Source organism: Podarcis bocagei (assembly GCF_964188305.1).
Source record: "Podarcis bocagei genome assembly, chromosome: 2".
In the NCBI taxonomy this organism is placed as follows: Eukaryota; Metazoa; Chordata; class Lepidosauria; order Squamata; family Lacertidae; genus Podarcis; species Podarcis bocagei.
This window is the reverse complement of record NC_138126.1, coordinates 94436700-94456978: the sequence shown is the minus strand read 5'-3', so window position 1 is coordinate 94456978 and position 20279 is coordinate 94436700. Positions and strand designations below refer to the sequence as shown.

Sequence of the window (20279 nt, the reverse complement as noted above, 5' to 3'; positions counted from 1 at the left end):
GTCAAATTATGTACCTTATGTAATTTACATGCAAATTATGTTGCCGTGATGTTATTCCCCCCTATTCATTTCAACGCAAAGAAAACACAATGCAAGTAGGGGTGGGGAAAAGTAATAATTCATGTATCTTCTGTGGACTGAAAGCAGCAGCAACAACAGGTGGATTTCCATTTTGGACATGGGATGAATAAGTGAACATTGGCAATTTCCACTCCTGTTTCCATTTTTCTTGGAATTCTGCAGCATCCCCAGATGTAATGTTAAGCCAGGGATTGTGCTCATGCTTGTAATAGGGGAGCAGCAAAGCAGGTGTGATCTCCACATTCACAACAAACCATTAACTGTGGTTTGTATTAATTGTGAACTGGGCAATGAGGCTTCTATATAGGTTTATGAGCCTTGTCAATGTGAGAAAAGGCATCAAAGGAGAAGGCAAAACAAAAACCCACCCTTAAATTAGGAGGGCTGGAAGACCTAATACTATGGACATGTGCAGAAAATGTGATTTATTTGCTATATTTATATATGCTGCTCATCATTTTTTGTGAGGTTCTCAGTGGTCTCCTATCCAAGTCCACACTCACTTAGTATCAATCAAGTTACATCATGTATTCCCAAGGGATTTGCTGGGCAGTGACTGCAAACGGGATGTAGTTGGGTGTAATTCTCTAACTACCTACCACTGATGAATATGTGAGTGCCCAGGAACAAAAGTAATCAATGGGATCTCTTCCTACAACATAGGAAGCATGATTATATTAAGGGCAATTACCTTGCCCTTTCTAAGTTTTGCATAAACCGATTAGGAAGGCAGTCGAGAAATGGGCAAAGATGTGCACTTTTTGTCAAACTCACCAGACAGGTATGAGATGCATGTATTTATCATGGGTCCTTGGGCATTTTTTATATCCTTCAAAATGCATCTAGGGAAATGTCATATCTGAAATAGCCCTAAGCACATACTAGTTGAAGCCCATGGTCAAGCACTGTGTCCTAGAAAGAAAGATGTTTGGGACTGTGGAAGAGGGGGAGATGAAATAAGGTGAAAAGTCTGGAGTCATGGTGGTAACCCATTTGCCTCGGACGCCTAAACAAATGCTGCTATTCTTGCCTCCATACCCCTTGCCACTTTCTTTCTCCCTCTCTTTGAGGAGTAAAATGCCTTTTAGGGGGTAAACTAGCAGCCTTTATGGGGTGTCAGAAAATCCCCTGACAGTTGGCAAACACCAATGACACCTCATTTTTGCAGAACATGACAGTTAATTCTGATAGTGGGATAGGATTAAACCTGCCAAGAACTTTGGGCAATGTATTAAATAAACAAGTCTATGTGGATCCACTCTGTCACACATAACATGCTGTACCTGCACTACATACACTGAAATGCCTCATGAAAATGCCAAACTGCTGCATGCACCATTTGTATGGAAGCGACAGACATTCCATGCCAACAATGTAGAATGTTTTGCAGGAGGTGGCTTAAGAGGAAAGCAATAGCAGAGGCCAACTACAACATGCGGCACCCAAAGGCTTAGGCAGTCACTGTGTGTGGCTCAGAATCAGTGTGATCCAGCAGAGAGAGAGAGAGAGGGTGGGTGCTTGGGGTGGGAGACCTGGATTCAGATCCTAGTTTGACCATGGACTCACTGGGTGGCCTTGGGCAAGGTGTTATCTCTCTCAGTCTCAGTTTCCCCATCTGCAAAAAATTGGAATAACAATGACCTGCCTCATAGGGTTTTGCAAGGTGCCCTACATCCTAAATGAGTTATGAAAATGATACAGTATAGTCTACTTCAGGAATAATCAAGCCCAAACTCCCTTTCCTGTGAGGCTCATTAGAATCCTAGATTTTGGGATGCATGTGTAAGTAATCTTCTAGTCCCGAGTTTAACAGTAATTGCAGTAACAAGCTGAGTATGTGATGGCAAAAATTCCATGCAATCTGTAGTGCCGGACCAGTTGCTCAACTCAATCTCTTGCTTATGATTGTACCAGAAATAAATAATTTTTGCAGCAGTACAGACTTCTCAGGGTGGGCACTATGTAAGAAGGTAACTCTCTGCCACAAATATTTCCTTCCTGCATAAGAGTTGATTCTTGCAGAGGTACATAGCACCAGATCTGTGTGTGCTAAAGTGGTGCACGTGTACAAGCCTGCTTTGCCCTTCTTAGAATCAGAAACAGTTCCTAATGATGCAAAGTTGTATTATATTTATTTGGTGGTGGACCCTCAGCTGAGGCTGCATGGGCCTGCTAGTGCATAAAAGATAAAAGCGAGAAAGCAAAGTACTCACGTGGCATGATTCCCTGGTTGGCGAGCTGCTCTCGGCTTCTTCGCTGCTGCAGCCGCAACTGTAAAACTGGGAGAGAGTGCATCTTTCAGAAAGGGACCTCGAACTTCTGCCACAAATAACTCCAAACTTTTCATTTGCTGAGATACCTTCCGCTCTGCTGCTAAAGAGGGAAGGTTCAGATCTCTATCACATGCCAAAAAAAGGAGTCATCCTTGTTACAACAGCAGTGTAGATCTGACCTATTACTGGAATGCAGCTTTCTTATTATCTTACTAAAACTAAGCCAATTAACCTGGAGTTTGGTCAAATGACCATTTCCCCTTCTCCATCCTCTACACACACACACACACACACACACGTTAACAACTTCATAACGCAGCAGACACAGTTGCTAATGTTACTACATTACAAAAAAGATGAAAATTTATCAAGCTATTCTAACTGTGCTGCTTATTAAGATTTTCGAGTAAACGCTTCTCTGCTACACATGTTATTTAGGGTTGAAAGAAGAGGAGCCTTTTGCAATAGTTTCCATTCTAGAGTTCACAGGAAACAACTCAGAGTTACAAAAAAAATTGATGCAGATCTGGAAAACATGGCCCACACGGATATGTGCTGCTCCATTAGCTTAAAGAAGGAAAGGGAGTTAAAGAAAATGAATTATCTATGACCACATTTACATGAAAAGGTAGACAGGATTTGTTTTATATGCAATAGATATGCTTGCTCTGCCAGGCGCAGCCAGGAGATGATCCACTGGACTGAAATTCTAGCTTAAACAAATTCTTAAAAATTTAGTTTGAAATGAAAAGCAAACCAGCACACCATCTTGTGTAGGGATGAAACCGATCCTCTTGAGATTTGGCCCATTTTAATGAAAGTGATGAGTGGATGTGGCTCAAAATGAAAAACTGTCTAGGAAACTATGGCCTAATGTACATAACAGGTCTGCCTGCAGCTATAAATAATCCAACTTAATCTTGACACCTCTGACATATATGAAGTCCAGCCTGCTCCCCCCCTTCAGTTCCTAGGAGCCAGGCTAGCTGTAGGGGCAGTGAATGCCCTTCCTTCTTTGCACCTCATTGCACAATGGAGAGCCACTTGTGTTTGGCAGATCATTAGCTTGCCCTGGAGAACAAACACTTGCCTTGTGTCTCTAGAACTGACATATCTATCAGGGGTGCAAATAAAAACAACAACCAATCTCTGCAAATTTCAAATCAAACCTAACAGTATTCTGAACATTTGATTAAAAAAAAAAATGTGATGAGGGAAGACGGAAACTAAAGAAACTTTTGTCTGCTTTGTAGATATATGAGGCATTTAGCAGGTGAGGGTCAATTTATTCGTCACAATTTATTCATAGGAGGCCAATCCAAATTGCTCCACATATTGTACATGTAGACTTACTATTCTAAAGCTGCAACCTTAGTCATAATTCCTAGAGAATAATTCATTATGGTGGAACTTGGAGTAAACATGCATAGGATTGCACGGCAACAGGATGGTTTTCACCGTGTCATTACCAAATTTTAGATCGGGAGCTTCCAGAGTGGTTGTTTATTTAGCATGCATATGTGTGCACAAAACATATGTGGCAGTTATATGACTTCACCTGCTTACTTGGCATTCATTCACGTGCAGGTAACCCAATACCCCCAGTGACTGTTATGCAACACTTCCCAGTGCAATTTCCCACCACTTTTCTTATCACTTTCTCCTTATCAGACTTTTAGTGGTTATAAAACTAACAGCATAATTGCACTAGAAAGTGTGGAATAATAACCATTTTTTTCTGCATATTAACATCCCATCTGGAAATGCCCTTCATCTCTATAAAACTGAACTTTTAATCAGCAACAACCCGCCCCCCCCAAAAAAAACCCAAAACCCATCTCAACTTAAGCAAAGAGCTACTGCACATTATGGCTAACCACATAATTTCCACAATGAGTGATTAAACTGGCCTCCACACGGTGAGCTTAATATATAAACAAACCCTTAACTTAATATATAAATCTCCCCTTTTAAATTTCCATTGAAATATATATATAAAGAATGGAATGCTATATATATATGTGTGTGTGTGTGTGTACAAAAATACATATTATCTCAATAGGATATACAAAACATTTTGTGTGTGTGTGTGAGAGAGAGAGAGAGAGTGAGAGAGAGAGAGAAAGAAAGAGAGAGAGTATTTCATTTCTCTTCTATGTGAAATGTATTTTAAAAGAAATCTACAATAGTGTCAGATTTTCATAACCATTCAAATGCATCTGATGCTTCATTCGTGTTGGCAATGTCCTCATCTTTGCTGGAATTAGGTCCTGTACCAGTGACTTATCAGATAATTTAAAAGACACCATTCAGCCCTTTAACAAATTAGCTAATGGATCAAAGATTTAACCTTTCGGATATGTTAGAGGGTGTCAGCCTTTAAATCAGCAATACTGGGTTGTGAAGAACACGAAGCTTGTCTTTTTCATCAGAACAAGCTCTGAGGAACTGGGTGGGGAAACCCTCCAATTTCCACAAACAATCTCTAAGAAATGAGCACTGGAGACAAATGGCTTCCTTGGGGCACCAGCACCCTCTTGAAAAGCTCTCATGATTTGTTTATGCTTGCACAGACTTAGCACTATAGAGGGATTAAAGCATCTGTTTGCGTGCTGCTTTAATCAGGGCTAGTCAAGGAACTTGCACACTTAAGAGATGTCACTTCGGCAGGAGAACATGGGAGGAAAGAGATAGAGAGGCGGGAGAGGCAGCTCCCAAAGGTCTGGGCTTTTTGGAAAGCATGGCCTGTTTCATGTGGTCTCAGGAACCAGATGCAAAGCTTTGACGCCACTAAAACTTAACTGCAAATGCATCAAAATACTCCCCGTTCGCTGCAAAGCCCAGTATCCACAGTCTGGAAGGCAGGCTTGGATGAATGGCTGCCACCACATAATCCAATTACATCCTTTAATTTCAGTGGTTAAGAATGTCAGATCTGCACCTTAAACACATTTCCCTGGAAATAATAGGCCCCAGGAATTTCAACGGAATTTGCTTCCCAAGAAAACACACCAGAGTATTGGAATCCCAGGTGTTTAAAATGCCTGAAATGCAAAGTTGTAAAGCATGGGTAGGCAAACTAAGGCCCAGGGGCCGGATCCGGCCCAGTCGCCTTCTAAATCCAGCCTGTGGACGGTCCGGGAATCAGCATGTTGTTACATGAGTAGACTGTGTCCTTTTATTTAAAATGCATCTCTGGATTGTTTGTGGGGCTTGCCTGGTGTTTTTACATGAGCAAAATGTGTGCTTTTATCTAAAATGCATCTCTGGGTTATTTGTGGGGCACAGGAATTCATTCATTCCTGCCCCCCCAAAATATAGTCTGACCCTCCACAAGGTCTGAGGGACAAAAAAGTTTGCTGGCCCCTGTTGTAAAGCATTTCTTTTTACGGATGAGTTGCTCCAATGTTAGGGTTGCCATATGTCCTTTTTTCCAGGACACGCCTTCTTTTTCATGGGTAAAGTCGTCCTAGCGATCCATAGTTAAAAGTAGAAGTCTGCAAATGTGTCCTCTTTTTTTGCTCTTCAAAATATGGCAACCCTACAGGTACTACTGATTTTATTTTTTAAAAATAAAGGTGATATTTAATGCCTAATTTCATGATTGGGATTTTGCTTGCAGTGTTTGTGTTCTAAAGAACAGCAAAAGTCATAAAAAAGAGGAAAAACCAAGAGAGAAAGTGGGGTGGCAAAAAGAGAGAAAGGGGGATCGATTTTTGGCTCTGACCCTGCCCAGTGCTGACTCCAGCCCCACCCACTGCTGGTATGCAGCCCCTTGGAAAATGTTCCTGAGGGAATGTGGCCCACAATAAAAAGATACAGAAGTTACCCAACTGAAGAAGAATGGACAAATAGGGATAAATAGCAATCACTGGAAGACATTGAACTGATTTCTTTCATCTGCTCTCAACTAGCAGGTGTGCTATCAGCCAACAGAACTAGTAACAGAACTAGCAAGTACTTCGATACAATGAAAATTAACACCAAAAACATTTAAGCACAGGTCCAGAATAAAGCCTTTTCCATATTGTATGTATTTAGTAAAGAGGTAAGTGCAACGATATGATAGACGATTGATTGTTTTTTAAATAAAGTGCATATAGGGATGTTTCGTAGAAACTTACTGTGGATAACACTTCAGCAATAAGATGGAATCCTTGTTTATATCCACAAATGACCCACTGGCAATTACTACTGAATGGACATGTTGTGAAGATGCCCACTGGAAAATACTTTATAGATCTGGCTTCTTTTTCCTGATGGGTTTTTAAAACAAGGCCTGTGCTTATTTCACAAACATAAACTGGCTGTTACAGAAATAGTAGGCAGGACATGCAATCATTGTTTCATTGCTTCTAGTATGAAAAAAATACAGGCTACACTGGCATCACTAAACTATCAACTCATAATCTGTTCAAAGAAGTTAGCCTGACCCCACAGATCTGTTGGCTAAGGCAACTTACCAGTGTGTTTGGGTAGGGAGTAAAATGTATGGGTCACTCACATTTGAAGTTTGCTCCTAAGCAACAAAGCTGCAGTACAGCTGGTCAAGCCCAGCTGACATTTAATCCACAGCTATTTGGAGTTTGCTAACAAGGCACAAATTAACTCTTTTTGCTCAGTTAATTTCATCCCTCAGAGATCTTGTGGTGCTCCTAGGTCACAGAAGTGCGACTAATTTGGACACTCCACCTCATAATTAAGGATGAACCTAGATAAGATGCTTGTGTATATTGTTAATCTAATATGAACAAACCCAGGATATCTAATAGCCATTACAGTAATGTATATATTTCAGGCACGAAGGTTTCTGCTTTGAGGCAAGAGGCTGGGTTTGAAAATCATCTACCGCCTTGCAGACCAATAATTCTTTGATATAAGCTCCAGAGGTACACAAAACAAACAGGCCAAAAAAATTTCACCTTGTCCGTTCACTCAAAATTATGCATTCTTCTATTATTAGATCAGCAGTTGAAAGAGAGAATGAATTATCAATACTTCAAGAGGTTATTTCTTAATTGGTCAGAAGGTGGAGGTAAGTGTGTTCTTGTGGGGTGAGCAATAGAAATCTTTAAGAATCTGTATGTAAATCCTGAACAGTATTCCAGTTGCCTTCTTTACAGTATGTGTATTTCAGTCCTCCCTGTAATGTATGCAACATCTCACCACCACCAAAAAATAGCTGCACGTCCACTTAGATTACAGTTTTGGCAATGTAGGGATGGCTGCTACTTTTCTACATTATCTACAATACCCTCCGCACCTTATAAATCGGTTGTCTTTCTCCTTGAGCATCTGAAACAACCCTGACATAATCATGGACAAGATAAGTGGGGATAAAAAAGAAAATCAGACAAGTCTTAGCCTACCTTGAGGACCTCAATGTACTTTGAGGAGTGGGCAGAATGTACTGGGGGTGGGGGGAATCTACAGTAAGAATTCCAGTAAAAAAATATAATTATTGAAATTCAGAGTGTAAAATAAAACCATCAACTCTGATTTTTAGAACCCCAAAAGTGATAATTGAAAGAACAGCATTTACTCTTAACTTCACATGTTGCTCATTCTTTTCATCAGATGTCTCTAACCTTCAAATACTGTATTTAATTGATTATTCCTCTCCGTAACATTAGAGGGATCTTTACTCCAACTACAATGTCTTATTGCTAAAAGACCCCCTACCAGGTTCGTAATTTTAAAACAAAAACTCTACATTAACCCTAGGCGTTTAAGAAGACACTTGCTCTAACATTTTACCCAAATCTGAATTGCTAGACTATGAAATCAGCACCTCCAGTTCTTACGTCTCTCCCCACTGCCTCATAGATACTCAGGCTAAAGGAGATGGAGTACAGATGTACCAGTATTTTTTAATAATTTACACATCTGTTGCACTTGAAGATGAGCATGGGAGAGCAACTCTATCATACAGGTAGACACCTGGGATTTTGCAATTTAAGGGTCACTCAAACCAGGCAGAAGCAGTAAATATGGACTCTTGTGCTGCTTTGAGCAGAGCAGCTCTCCATACGAAAACAAATTGCACCTCGTATCTTTTGCAATTACAAGTTCTAGGGCACAAAACACTCTCAGCCAGCCCTGGACTCCTAGTCTGCATTGTGCAAAATGGGATTCATAGCATAAGACACCAGTAACACCCAGACTCATTTCATTTCAACATTTCACTATCTTGATGCTCTTGAGCCATCAACACTAAGTTATTGATATACCAGTGGCCCAACTCACCCACTTTTCCCATTATGGCTCCACTGGAAGTCAGAGATCTGTTACCTACAAACCATCAAGTATCACTTCCAACAAACAATCATTTTTCAGTAGAACTTTTAAGATTCTCCAGCTATTTTATGCTAGACTCTGGAGCCCCATCTCTGAAGTTACCCAGTAAGGCTGAGGCAGTGGGCCTGGGAAGTGACATTTCCTTATGCAGCCAATCAGACTGTGGCAACTTACCCAACCTGTCCCCTCACTGGCCAAGCAAGTGAGAGATGACCTCTAAAGGAGTTTAATGACTTCCATTTACAGCACTCCAATAACATATGGATTTGTATTTTTTGGAGACACAATGCCATGGATAGTGTTTCCTGGGAAGAGTTAAACACTTAGCAAGAGAATTCTTGGGCCAACCCCTTGTGCTTTGTCCTATTTGATTTAAGGCAATTCCATTGATATTTGGAAGGCAGGCAAAAAGAATCATTGTTTCTGTGGAATTTGTCAGGATGACCTCAGGTTTGTGTATTTATCTTTGGTAAAATAGACAAAATAAACATCCACACAAATCCTAGTCTCTTAACTCAGAAGGAAGTGGGAGGGGAGAACATGCCTGCAACATCGCTGAAGATTTTTGACATATTAGATTTATACTCCACTCAGAGCAGTGGCTTGTTTTACCAAACTTGAAGGCGCAGGTTTTCAATGCAAACAAGTCTTATCTCCCCCCCCCCCCCCGGGCAGAACGCTATGCAAAAGAACAGGCTGGATGACCATCTAGTGGGAATGATTAGTAATAGAGTTGGACTAGTTTACCTTCCAACTCTGTAAAGCACATTTCCTCCCAAAGGTAACTATAGTTAAGAGTGCTGGGAATTTCTGTTAGGCGTAAACAACAGTTCCCAGGATTCTATTTTTTGGGGGGTGGGGGTGCTTTAAATGTATGGTATGTATGCAACCTGTGATTATATGAAAAACTATGGCGCTGTGGGTTAAACCACAGAGCCTTGGGCTTGCTGATCAGAAGGTCGGCGGTTTGAATCCCCGCAACGGGGTGAGCTCCCGTTGCTCGGTTCCTGCTCCTGCCAACCTAGCAGTTCGAAAGCACGTCAAAGTGCAAGTAGATAAATAGGTACCGCTCTGGTGGGAAGGTAAATGGCGTTTCCGTGCACTGCTCTTGTTTGCCAGAAGTGGCTTAGTTGTGCTGGCCGCATGACCCAGAAGCTGTACGCCGGCTCCCTCAGCCAAAAAGCGAGATGAGCGCTGCAACCCCAGAGTCAGCCACGACTGGACCTAATGGTCAGGGGTCCCTTTACCTTTACCTTATACTTTGTTTTATTTACTTGCTGTTAGAACAACACACTTTTTCAGTCACAGGCATGCAAAACAGCTTGCAACATTCATTAAAACTATACAGCCATCATTTTGAAAGCACAAGAGCAAACCTTGGCTGCAACATCTGGTTAGCAAGGAGAGAGCGTAACCAAGGGCCTGAAATCGGGTTACATGCTAAGCCAAACCGTGGCTTATTTCAGTGTGTTATGGGAGTAAAAAAAAAAATATTGGTGAGGAGAAAAGTGCAAGTGAGCTCCTTTACAAGTGCCTATGTGTTTCTGTGATCCTAGTAAGCTATGGTTCGGCTCACTGTGATGTGTGAACGAGGCTAGATAAAGCCTTATGCTTGGTAGGGGACAACCTTACCCCAGAAGATGGTGGCAACTGAAGCAGCATTTTTCCACTTTAGCCTAATTCCAGGGACAGGCAAATATGGGGGGAAACATTCCCTTAAAAATGCCAGGACCGTGTAGGTTTCTAAATGTCACAATCAACACTTTGAATTTGGCCAGGAAACATGTAGGTAACATGCAGAGCTCACCTAGAATTAGTGGCATGGCAGCTCTGTGATCAGCCCCAGACTAGGTGAGCTGCTACATTTTAAAGCAACAGAAGTCCTAAGGCAGACGCCTACATAGCGCAATACAGTAGTTTGAGCTGAAAGGTTACCAAAGCTTACAAGAAAATGGTTACGTCCTTGGATGAAGATCATGGTAATATTCGCAGGTCTCCAAACTATAATTCAAAGGAGGTCCTCAGTACGTGCTCTAAATAGGTCACCGGAGGTAGGATTGCAATGTACACGCCTGAACTGATGAAAGAACCATGGCTAATGGCTTATTTCAGTCTGTATACATTCATTGCCGATATTCTCATGTAGGACGTTTATGTATCATTTATATTGGCAGTAGAAATAGTCCATGATAGTAAGTCTATGATACTGTATCATACATTTTATGTACGGTAACGGTACATACAGAAACCATAATTTTTGTCACCTACAATGGTTAACGCTAGCGACAACTTCCCACCTGTACCTCAAACAAAGGCTGCTCTCCTACGTACACTTTTTGGGGAGTAATCCCCATCAAACACAGTGGTAAGAAATTCATATACTGACTATATTTTTTATACAAAGTACTATACGCAACAAGCATTCTGCTTATGTAGTGCTACAATTCCATTTTGGAAAATTTGGGATGAAGTACAAATCGACATGAAGGACCTGTGCTCTATTTCCACGCTGCAGCTAAGGTCTATCCTCTTTAAACATCAAGGTTAGTGTTTGATCACCATGTGTATCATGCAAGAGACACCAGAGCAAAGATGCTCTTATGTTTAAACCCTTTATTTAAATTAACACTTTTCAGTTTATCGCACTCAATATGCAAGTGACCCTCAAACACATCTGCCCTGTAGCTTGGGAGTCTATGGGAATATCCTTGGGATTCTAACCATTTCCTGCTGCTGCTGTGGCCCCATTTTTAGTGCTATACTAATATTCTAAAATGCTAACTGTAAGGATCAATGTGGACAGGTTTCTACTTACAAGAAAACGTTTTTTCATAAAAGTAGCACCAAAATAAGATGGGTAACAGTCACAACAGCACCCCGTATGTCTTCACCCCAAGACAAAGAGGTGGTAATTAAAATGTGGGAAAGAGATTGGAAGAGTGCCCCTACAAAGCGACTCTGTTAGAAACTCTAAAAGAAACAAAATTTATGGGACTAAAAGAGTCATAAAGTTTACTTTTAGCCTAGAATCATTTGAAAAATATGCGATCCTACCATCAACTCTGTAATCTCTCAACCCCCAACACCCCGTCTTTAAAAATAACACCGAAATGAGTCTTAAAAACAATACTGGCTCACTGTAAAAGAATGCAATGGCCTGGAGAACCATCCCCCTTGTGTCCTCCTCACTTCAGGAAGGTGGCAGTATTGCTTTGGGATTACTGGGTTAGAGAGCAAGCCCTCTTCTTTCCAGTGAATGGCACTGTACCATTACCATAATACACCAATGGATTCTGAGGAATGACTTATTCTCATGAAATGTGATTACAGTGATAGAGAAACCACAGCAAAGTACTGGACCCAAACTGTGCAGAACCCCAGCCAGCCAGTGTCTCTTCATTTGTACATACAACTCTGGAGTTTTCAACTAGCTGCCAATTTTATATTTTCTAAGCAAACACTGCAAATGACCACCCAGCTGCCTCAAACGTCTTCATAAAACCCCAGTGGATTAGCAACAGTACGATAAGTTTCTGATCTTCTCGTTATCTCTGGTGTACTAGAGATCAAAAACCACCACCCTTCCCCAAGCTGAGTGGGTGACATTCTGGAATGGGTGAAACATACAGGAGAACGTGATTATCAGTACATTCACTGGACGCACACAGCAACAACTCGGATGACAAGAAAAGAGTGCTATTTAAAATAATAATTGGTATAGCCAAACCCAATAAGAATAACGTATAAACACAAGCATGCACACAAGAACACACACTATACAATGCTGAATTTATCTAAAGTTGCTGTGACCCTAAGCTTGCAATAGGACTGATTTCTATGTGACTGTCTCCTGCCTTTATTCACCATTACTCACCTTTATTCACGTTGGATGTCCTCAAAGAAGACGCCCCTAATGGGGCTTCAACACACTCTGGAGATCTGGTACATGGTTTTTTGTTGCAAAGCTTTAGAAAATGGCAATCAGTCATTTGGCTCTAGCTATATTTCTCTGGTGATGTCATTTTAAATACTTTGCATGTTCCATTTATTTTTTGTACTTCTAAAAAAAAAATTGATGCCTTTCTGCAAATTCATGTTTGTCCAATTAGTCACAGAACCCTAAGGCTGGCTGCCTGGATTATGGAGTAAAGCATCAAGGCTAGGATATACAGGACAGCATCTGACTTGTATGGATGGGAGGAGATCTACTGCTTGTCATAACAGCCCTTATGGATTTTTGGTCCAGTTCTCATTCAAATATGTGGAGAACTCAGAATTGTAGAGCGTTTGGGTTTGTTTGTTTTTTAGTAAGCTACGCCACAGACATAAATTGTAAGTAGGGAAAGAGCAGAAAGAGAGGGAGCAGACAGAAAGGAAAACGCATTTCTTCATTTGCAGAGTAGCCTCTGTGAGAGCGAGCCCATGACAGCTTTACGACTCCCTGGTTATTTTACTTGCATGCTGCTTAATAAGAAACAGCCTCCAGCTGAGGCTTGTAGTAGAGAAAAGTTTTAGGAGAAATTCTTGCCGAGTTAGCCCTACCTGATCTGAATTTGCTCCGAATCAGCATAGAATGCTCAGACCCCAGAAGTGTCATGGTGATGCCTTGTGATTATTCCCAGTGCCAGAAAGCCACTCAATGCTCAAACCATTAACTGGCTCCAAGAAGAGAAGCTGATCACGACCAATGAATCACAATTCATCTAGCCCTCCCTTGGAGTCTAGGTGATTGCAGAAAGCAGCAGAAGTGTAACTCAGGAAAGGTTTGGTCCCATCCAGCACTGACCCTCCGCGAAAGCCTACTGTATGCCCTTGCACTGTGTTGGGCTAATTAACTTTTAGCTAGCAGACCCCTCCTTTCTATCCCACCCTCCCCTCCTTTCTCAGAGTTTACTATCAGCAACATCACCGGGTGTCCTGACTGATGTCATAGTCTAGCGGGGAGCAGACTATCCCTAAAGGGTCTTTAGGAAAGACAGAAGTTTGATATCTGATCCGCTATTACTACCAACAGGAACTTGGCCAATCAAGAGCTTCCCTCCCTCTGACTGCAGGGGTTCGGAGCAGCTCTGAAATATCAACAGACTCCTGCTTAACTCTTTCCAGCATACAGAGCCTGTTGCTACCAGGAATTCAAGAGGAAGGGCTCGGCTGCATGGTTCCTGCAGTGGATTTTAATAGCTCACATCCCAAGGATGGGATTTCTTGACTTCAGTGGAGGTTTTTGGATGGCATAGTGGCTGTGTGTTAGGCTAGTTTTTGCTTTAAAGTGAATCTAGTGATACAGGCATCACCTATTAATAAACCCATTGATATGTCACACAAACACAAACTAATCATCAAAAACTCACAAAACTCAGACACCCTATGTGGACACAACTTTGCTGCACAACCTTAGCAGTACAAACAACAAGAACAGAGGTCCTTGTAAGCGCATAAAGTATGTAACTGACAAAATTCTCACCATGCATTATATCCCAAGCACCGTCACCTATATTCTGCTGACAAATCTCCATCAAAGTTCCCAAGCTCAAATAACTGTCCTTTTAAAAAATACCTTCAAAACAATATTCCACATCACTCAGGGGCTGATTTAAAAACAGCACAAGCATCATTTTAGTTAATTATTCTTATTCATGCTTTTCAGTAAAGTCTATTCAGATATTTGAGCCCTTTTCAGGTGTAATTAATGCACATGGTGGGATGTGTATCATCACAATATTTGTAATGTCTAAAAATGGTCCTGATTATATAATGTTGTGCTCAGAGAACTCTCTCTGCATGGTTGGGAACCCTGGAAAAGCAGCCTTGTTGAACACATAGTGAGAGGTCTTTGCATTTGCAGTTTTTAACAACAACAACAACAACAAAGTTAGTGTACACCCTGTCTTTCCACACTAAGATGCCCAAGGAAACTGTACAGATGAGAATATGTTCAGATCTTACACCGGATGCACACGGATTTGGGGTGGGGACTTTCACCACAGAGTTGCCCCTCTGATTCAATTTCATTTAACACACTATAAAACATTTGAAAAGGGCTCTGGCTGTGAGCCATCAAGTGTGGAATAATCAAGAGATTTATGAATAAATGACATATACACATGTATTGACTCTCAAAGGGTGGCAGTTTGGCTTAGCAGTTCATGTATCTCTAAGGTTTAAATATGGATTCACAGAACTCAAAAGAGACCACAAAGCCACATATTCCTTTGCAATGAGGCTTTTCTCTGTAGTAATGAAGACTTCCTCCAGTAATGAATTGTCTGACTTGGATTTTCCCCTGGTGATGTCAATTAACATTTACCTTAAGTATCAGACTCTTCAGAACAAAAGTTCTTTTCTCAGTAGCTGCTTGATCTCATTAAAATGAGATTGAAGAAAGACAAAGTATCAGATGTAAAGAAAAGAAGAAAATAAAAATATAGGATAGTGGATAACAGTATAGCAAGTGTCTTTTCGGATAGTCATTATTTTTCATTTAAAACTTACATTCTGCTTTAAAGGGGGGGATCCAAAGTAGTTCAGAAATAAACTTAAAACAAAGCTATTAATACAAAACTAGTTTAAAAGTACAATCAAAACCATTACAAAGCCATGTCTGGCCCCCCAAAAGTCCTCATAAGGAGTAACATCTTGATCAAGAGGGTAAAACCATACAGTGACTCTTTATTAGTATTAAATGTTTAAAGACAAACAAACAAACAAACAAACATACCCAGCATTTTGATTTGAGCTTTCCATGACTCAACAGACTGATCCCATTTTAAGCTAAAATTGTTGGGTCAAAACATATTTGGTTTGTTTCACCAACTATTGGCATAGTTAAAGTATTAATGTATTAGGACATTAACAAAAATACTTTAATGTTTGAGTACAATAAATCTGTCTATGAAAGTAGCTGGACACCAGGCACTAGAATTCAACAAGAAACACTCTCTTTTATGTTTCATGTACTCAGAAAGACTTTCACCAGGCTTTATAAGGAGTTTGTTGTTGTTTTAACACATTTCTGTTTTAAAAACTTTTTAAGCTGGTTTCTCTGACTCCCCATAATTTATTACCTCACAATATGCATCTTGGGCTGAATTCTTGCAGATGTGCTCAGAAGAAGAAGAAGAGGAAGAGTTTGGATTTGATATCCCACTTTATCACTACCTGAAGGAGTCTCAAAGTGGCTAACATTCTCCTTTCCCTTCCTCCCCCACAACAAACACTCTGTAAGGTGAGTGAGGCTGAAAAACTTCAGTTCTGTTTCTAACAGATAGTGGTATTCCATAATGTTTCAGAAGGCAGTGTGTCGCAGGCCCTTTATGCAGAAGGACTTCTACACCAACCTTCCACAATGGATTCAAGCACAGTGCCAAGAAGCACACTTGCAGCAATGACACATGCAGTGGCTGGTATAGTAACTGCTTCTCCCAAATGAATTTTGTACAGTGGTACCTCAGGTTACAGACGCTTCAGGTTTCTCCGCTAACCGAGAAATAGTACCTCGGGTTAAGAACTTTGCTTCAGGATGAGAACAGAAATTGCACCGTGGCGGCGCGGCAGGCCCCATCAGCTAAAGTGGTACCTCAAGTTAAGAACAGTTTCTGGTTTAGAATGGATCTCCAGAACGAATTAAGTTCTTAACCCGAGGTACCACTGTATTCCTCTATGAAGATGCCCACAATTACTACAGGCAGTCAACTGAATAAGCTTGCTTCATTCATTCATGTAAGACTGAGCCAAAATGGCACCACTAATTTCAGTACTCCATCAACAAGTTTCTCATACTTCTTAAGCACCAATGGGTTCAAGGCTACCAATTCCCTGTCTTTGGTTTTCAGAGGCAAGCATCTGAGCTTATGTAGCCAAAACAGCATTATCCACACACTAGTCATTTGTCAGCAGACTCGGCGAATTCCCAAAATCTGCAGTGGTATGAAGGAAGGAAGGAAGGAAGGAGAGGGGAGAGAGAGAGAGAGAGAGAGAGAGAGAGAGAGAGAGAGAATTGAGCAGTGTGTTGGGAAACCTGGAGGGTGGTGGTGCAAAATAGCTGAATGAGGACTGAGCATGCAAAGTGGCCAATAACACTTACTAACCATTATGGAGGGATGGAAAACCTTGTGTTGTGGAGCACAGCACAGCTGAAATACGTTCCATGCAACAACATTTTGTGAGATCAAACTCAGCGTCCTGCACTTTATGACTGATTGAAAATGATCCTGTCTTAAGGCAGCAACAGTGTCCTTCTTATGCTACCTTAAGAAGTGTGGAAGGCAAACTGCAGCTATGTCTGCTATTCCTGTGCTGCTTTGCTAAAAGATTTAGGCCTGCACATGCGCAGTGGCCTCAGTATCAGGAGATGGGGCAGTGGAAAAGCCTGGCAATACTGGGAGAAGTTTCAAGTCTATGGGTGCTGCCCCTATGATCTGGATCCTCTAATGCTACTAGATCCTGTGTAATAGCTATACGATGCAGCATCACTCCCACCGCTAAGGTAATGTCAGACCTGACCCTCGGATGAAATGATTTGTATTTATTCCAACTCTTAAGAGTCTAAGAAAATTAGGAATTCCAGAACAAGATCACTCCCTCCATTGGTAGCCTATGGAATGTTTTGCAATTGACAGCACTACCAGAAAATGCTTTCTCCACTTTCCTAAAGTCACTGCTAAGCTGTCTGATGTTTTCATCATAATATTTACTTCTTAGTAAATAGGCTAAAAATCTTCACTTCTGATTCAGAACTGAAAGATTAGAGAATGAAAAGAGCAAGATGACATGGCTGTTTAAAAAGTCCATGCAAAATGTTTTCTGCCTAGCGTAAATATTTAATTGTAAAAAAGAGAGAAAATATGGCAATCTGTTGTGTTTATTGAGGGAGGGATGCAAAATGTGCACTGAGTGCAGGGTGGGGCCGGCTGGCTTTGCTACTATAGATTCCATCCCTCTTGAAGATCACTGTGTGTTCTCTCTAATCTCCAGGCCAATGTAACGCTGGTGGGCTCATCTGAAATGTCCTCATGAGAACTCCCTGGGACACACACTGATGATACAAGAGAAGCTAGCAGGCAGGCAGGAGGATAGTTCAAATGCCGGCCTGAGTGTGCCTCCTTTCTCTAGTCCCCTCTGTGTAGCAGTGGTTATACAACTCTTGCAATAATTACTGTACTTCCATGGTGGGCGTTGGTGGAGAAGGTCTGGGATTCTGCCTATGGTGCTGGATTTGGGGGCACCAGAATTGACACACTGAAGCATGCTGTCATCCTGACACTACTGCATTTTCCTACCCTGATCTTAAGCATACCTGCACTTCCTGAGCATCACACAGCAGACAAAGGGGAGGTTTATAAGAACAGCACGAGTGTTATGTGTAGATCTGTCAGTAGTCTCAGTCAAGAGCACCCGCATATTCAGAAGCCACTATATAAATGACAGTCCTAGATTTCTGTAAACTGAGACACACACCTCTTCTGTATAAGTTACTGTCAAGTATGAAAGTGTTAAACTGAGCAGAGCAGCAGAGAATTACTGTGGCAAATTTGCTTCCTTATCTCAATCATATTCAGAGCAATCCTGTAAAGGTCAGTTACCATTACCCCCATTTTACAGACAAGAAATACAGCCTGAGACACAATGCCTTGCCCACAAACGTCCAGCAAGTCCACAGCTCAGGTAACATTTAAAATGAAGGATACCCAACATTTTATTGACTGGACAGCAGTGAGTCTAAACACACAACACAAACAATGATCTTCTGTTGCTTAAAAGCATTGTGCAATCAAGTAATGAAGTAATCTGTGAAACAGGCACAGCAACCCAAGAGAATGTAAGCTAACGATTTTCAAGGCAGCAAAATCTCATTAACGACTATGAAACGTATCTGAAAAAAAGAAGAAGATGGGTTGATGAATTGATCAAATCTAATTCCCATATGGGGTGGTCATTTTGCTGCTGAAATGCTGAACTGGCAAAAATTGGCATGGGGATACATTCAGTCTATTAAAAAACAAACCACACACAACCTGGTGAATGTTATGACTCAGTTTACAAGCCAGCAAAGTGTGTAGTAGATAGAATGTTTGACTCAGATAAGGGAGACCTGGTTTCAAATCTTCACTGAGGTATGAAGCTTACTAGGCAATCAAGGGCCAGTCACTGTCTCTCAACCTAACCCACCAGACAGGGTTATTGTGAGGATAAAAATGATAACAAAGTATGTGTCATGCTGAGCTCCTTGGAGAACCAGCAGGAGTAAAATATCCAGCTTCAGTTTGGTCCACAGTATTATGCATTGTGCAAGAGCAAAGCAACCTCCCAATCAAAATACAGTGGTACCTTGGGTTAAGTACTTAATTCGTTCCGAAGGTCTGTTCTTAACCTGAAACTGTTCTTAACCTGAAGCACCACTTTAGCTAATGGGGCCTCCTGCTGCTGCCACACCGCCGGAGCACGATTTCTGTTCTCATCCTGAAGCAAAGTTCTTAACCTGAGGTGCTATTTCTGGGTTAGCAGAGTCTGTAACCTGAAGCGTATGTAACCCGAGGTACCACTGTAGTTAAACAAAGATGTGCAGCTGCTTCAGAACAGGTGTTATGTGTGTTCTTGCAGTCATTACCTGGCTGCTGCATTCTGTACCGTTGAGGCTTCTAAAGTGTTTTCAACAGCAGTCCTACATAGGATGCACTGCAATAGTTTGATGTGGAGGTTACCAAAACGTGGAGCAAAGAGGCCAAGTCATCTCTATGCAAAAGGGTCCACAGCTGGTTAAACCTCCTCATATGTACTGTACTTTACATCAGTGGCGTAGCGTGGATTATCAGCACCCGGGGCAAGGCAAGTAATTTGCGCCCCCTAACCCATGGATTTGTGCCCCCTAACCCATGGATTTACGCCCCCTAACCCGTGGATTTCCCTAACCCCCAGATGTTGTGCCCGGTGCGGCCGGCCCCCCCTGCACCCCCCACGCTACGCCACTGCTTTACATGTGGTAGAAGCATGGGAAGGGTGCTGGGGGAGCAATACGCCTAACAGAAAGAGAGAGGAGGTTGCTACAGAGATGGTCAGCCAAAACAAGCCACAGTGAGCAGCTAGATGGTTCTGCATGTGGATACGCAACTGAAAGGCAGGCCCAGAGTAAATGAAACCTAAACGTGGGGCATGTCTACACCACAGACTTAAACTGGTTTATAGTCATTCCTTTCCCCCAGGGAACCCTGGGAAGTGTAGCTATGAATCATTATCTTAAGAAAATTCTCAGAACAACTATAAGAACTAAGCTTTATTTTGGGGGTGGAGGTAGCTACCCTAATAGTGAAACAGGTGTAAAACTTATATATGTTTATGGTGAGCTCACAAGTCCCTCTCATATCCCATGTCTGCCTTCTGGAAGTAATGCTTGAGTGGTATTCAGTGTTTCAGTTTGTGTTTATACCAGACCCAAACACTAAACTGTCTTCTTTTATTAACTTGTAATATAGTTTCAGCGAATTTTGAAGGATAAATGACAGGCATTACCAGAATGACCCAAAGGATGACCCGTGCCATTGTATATTAGGGAAATGGACAAAGGTCTTGATATACGTTGGTTGGCTAAATGGAAGGAGGCACTATATTTTCTTGGAAAGCCTTCTGGTCTTT

The 20279-nt window shown here is 41.5% G+C and overlaps 1 protein-coding gene across 9 annotated transcripts in view; it reads right to left on the bottom strand.

The window, feature by feature from the left end:
• MYOCD (myocardin) overlaps positions 1–20279 on the bottom strand; it is a 230901-nt gene that overhangs the window by 27929 nt on the left and 182693 nt on the right. For 3 of the 9 annotated variants that reach the window (XM_081183819.1, XM_081183821.1, XM_081183825.1), the window contains one exon: positions 2295–2360. In XM_081183819.1, coding sequence (XP_081039945.1) covers positions 2295–2360 — 66 coding nt within the window. The other 6 variants (XM_081183826.1, XM_081183827.1, XM_081183824.1 and 3 more) reach the window with 6 other exon arrangements.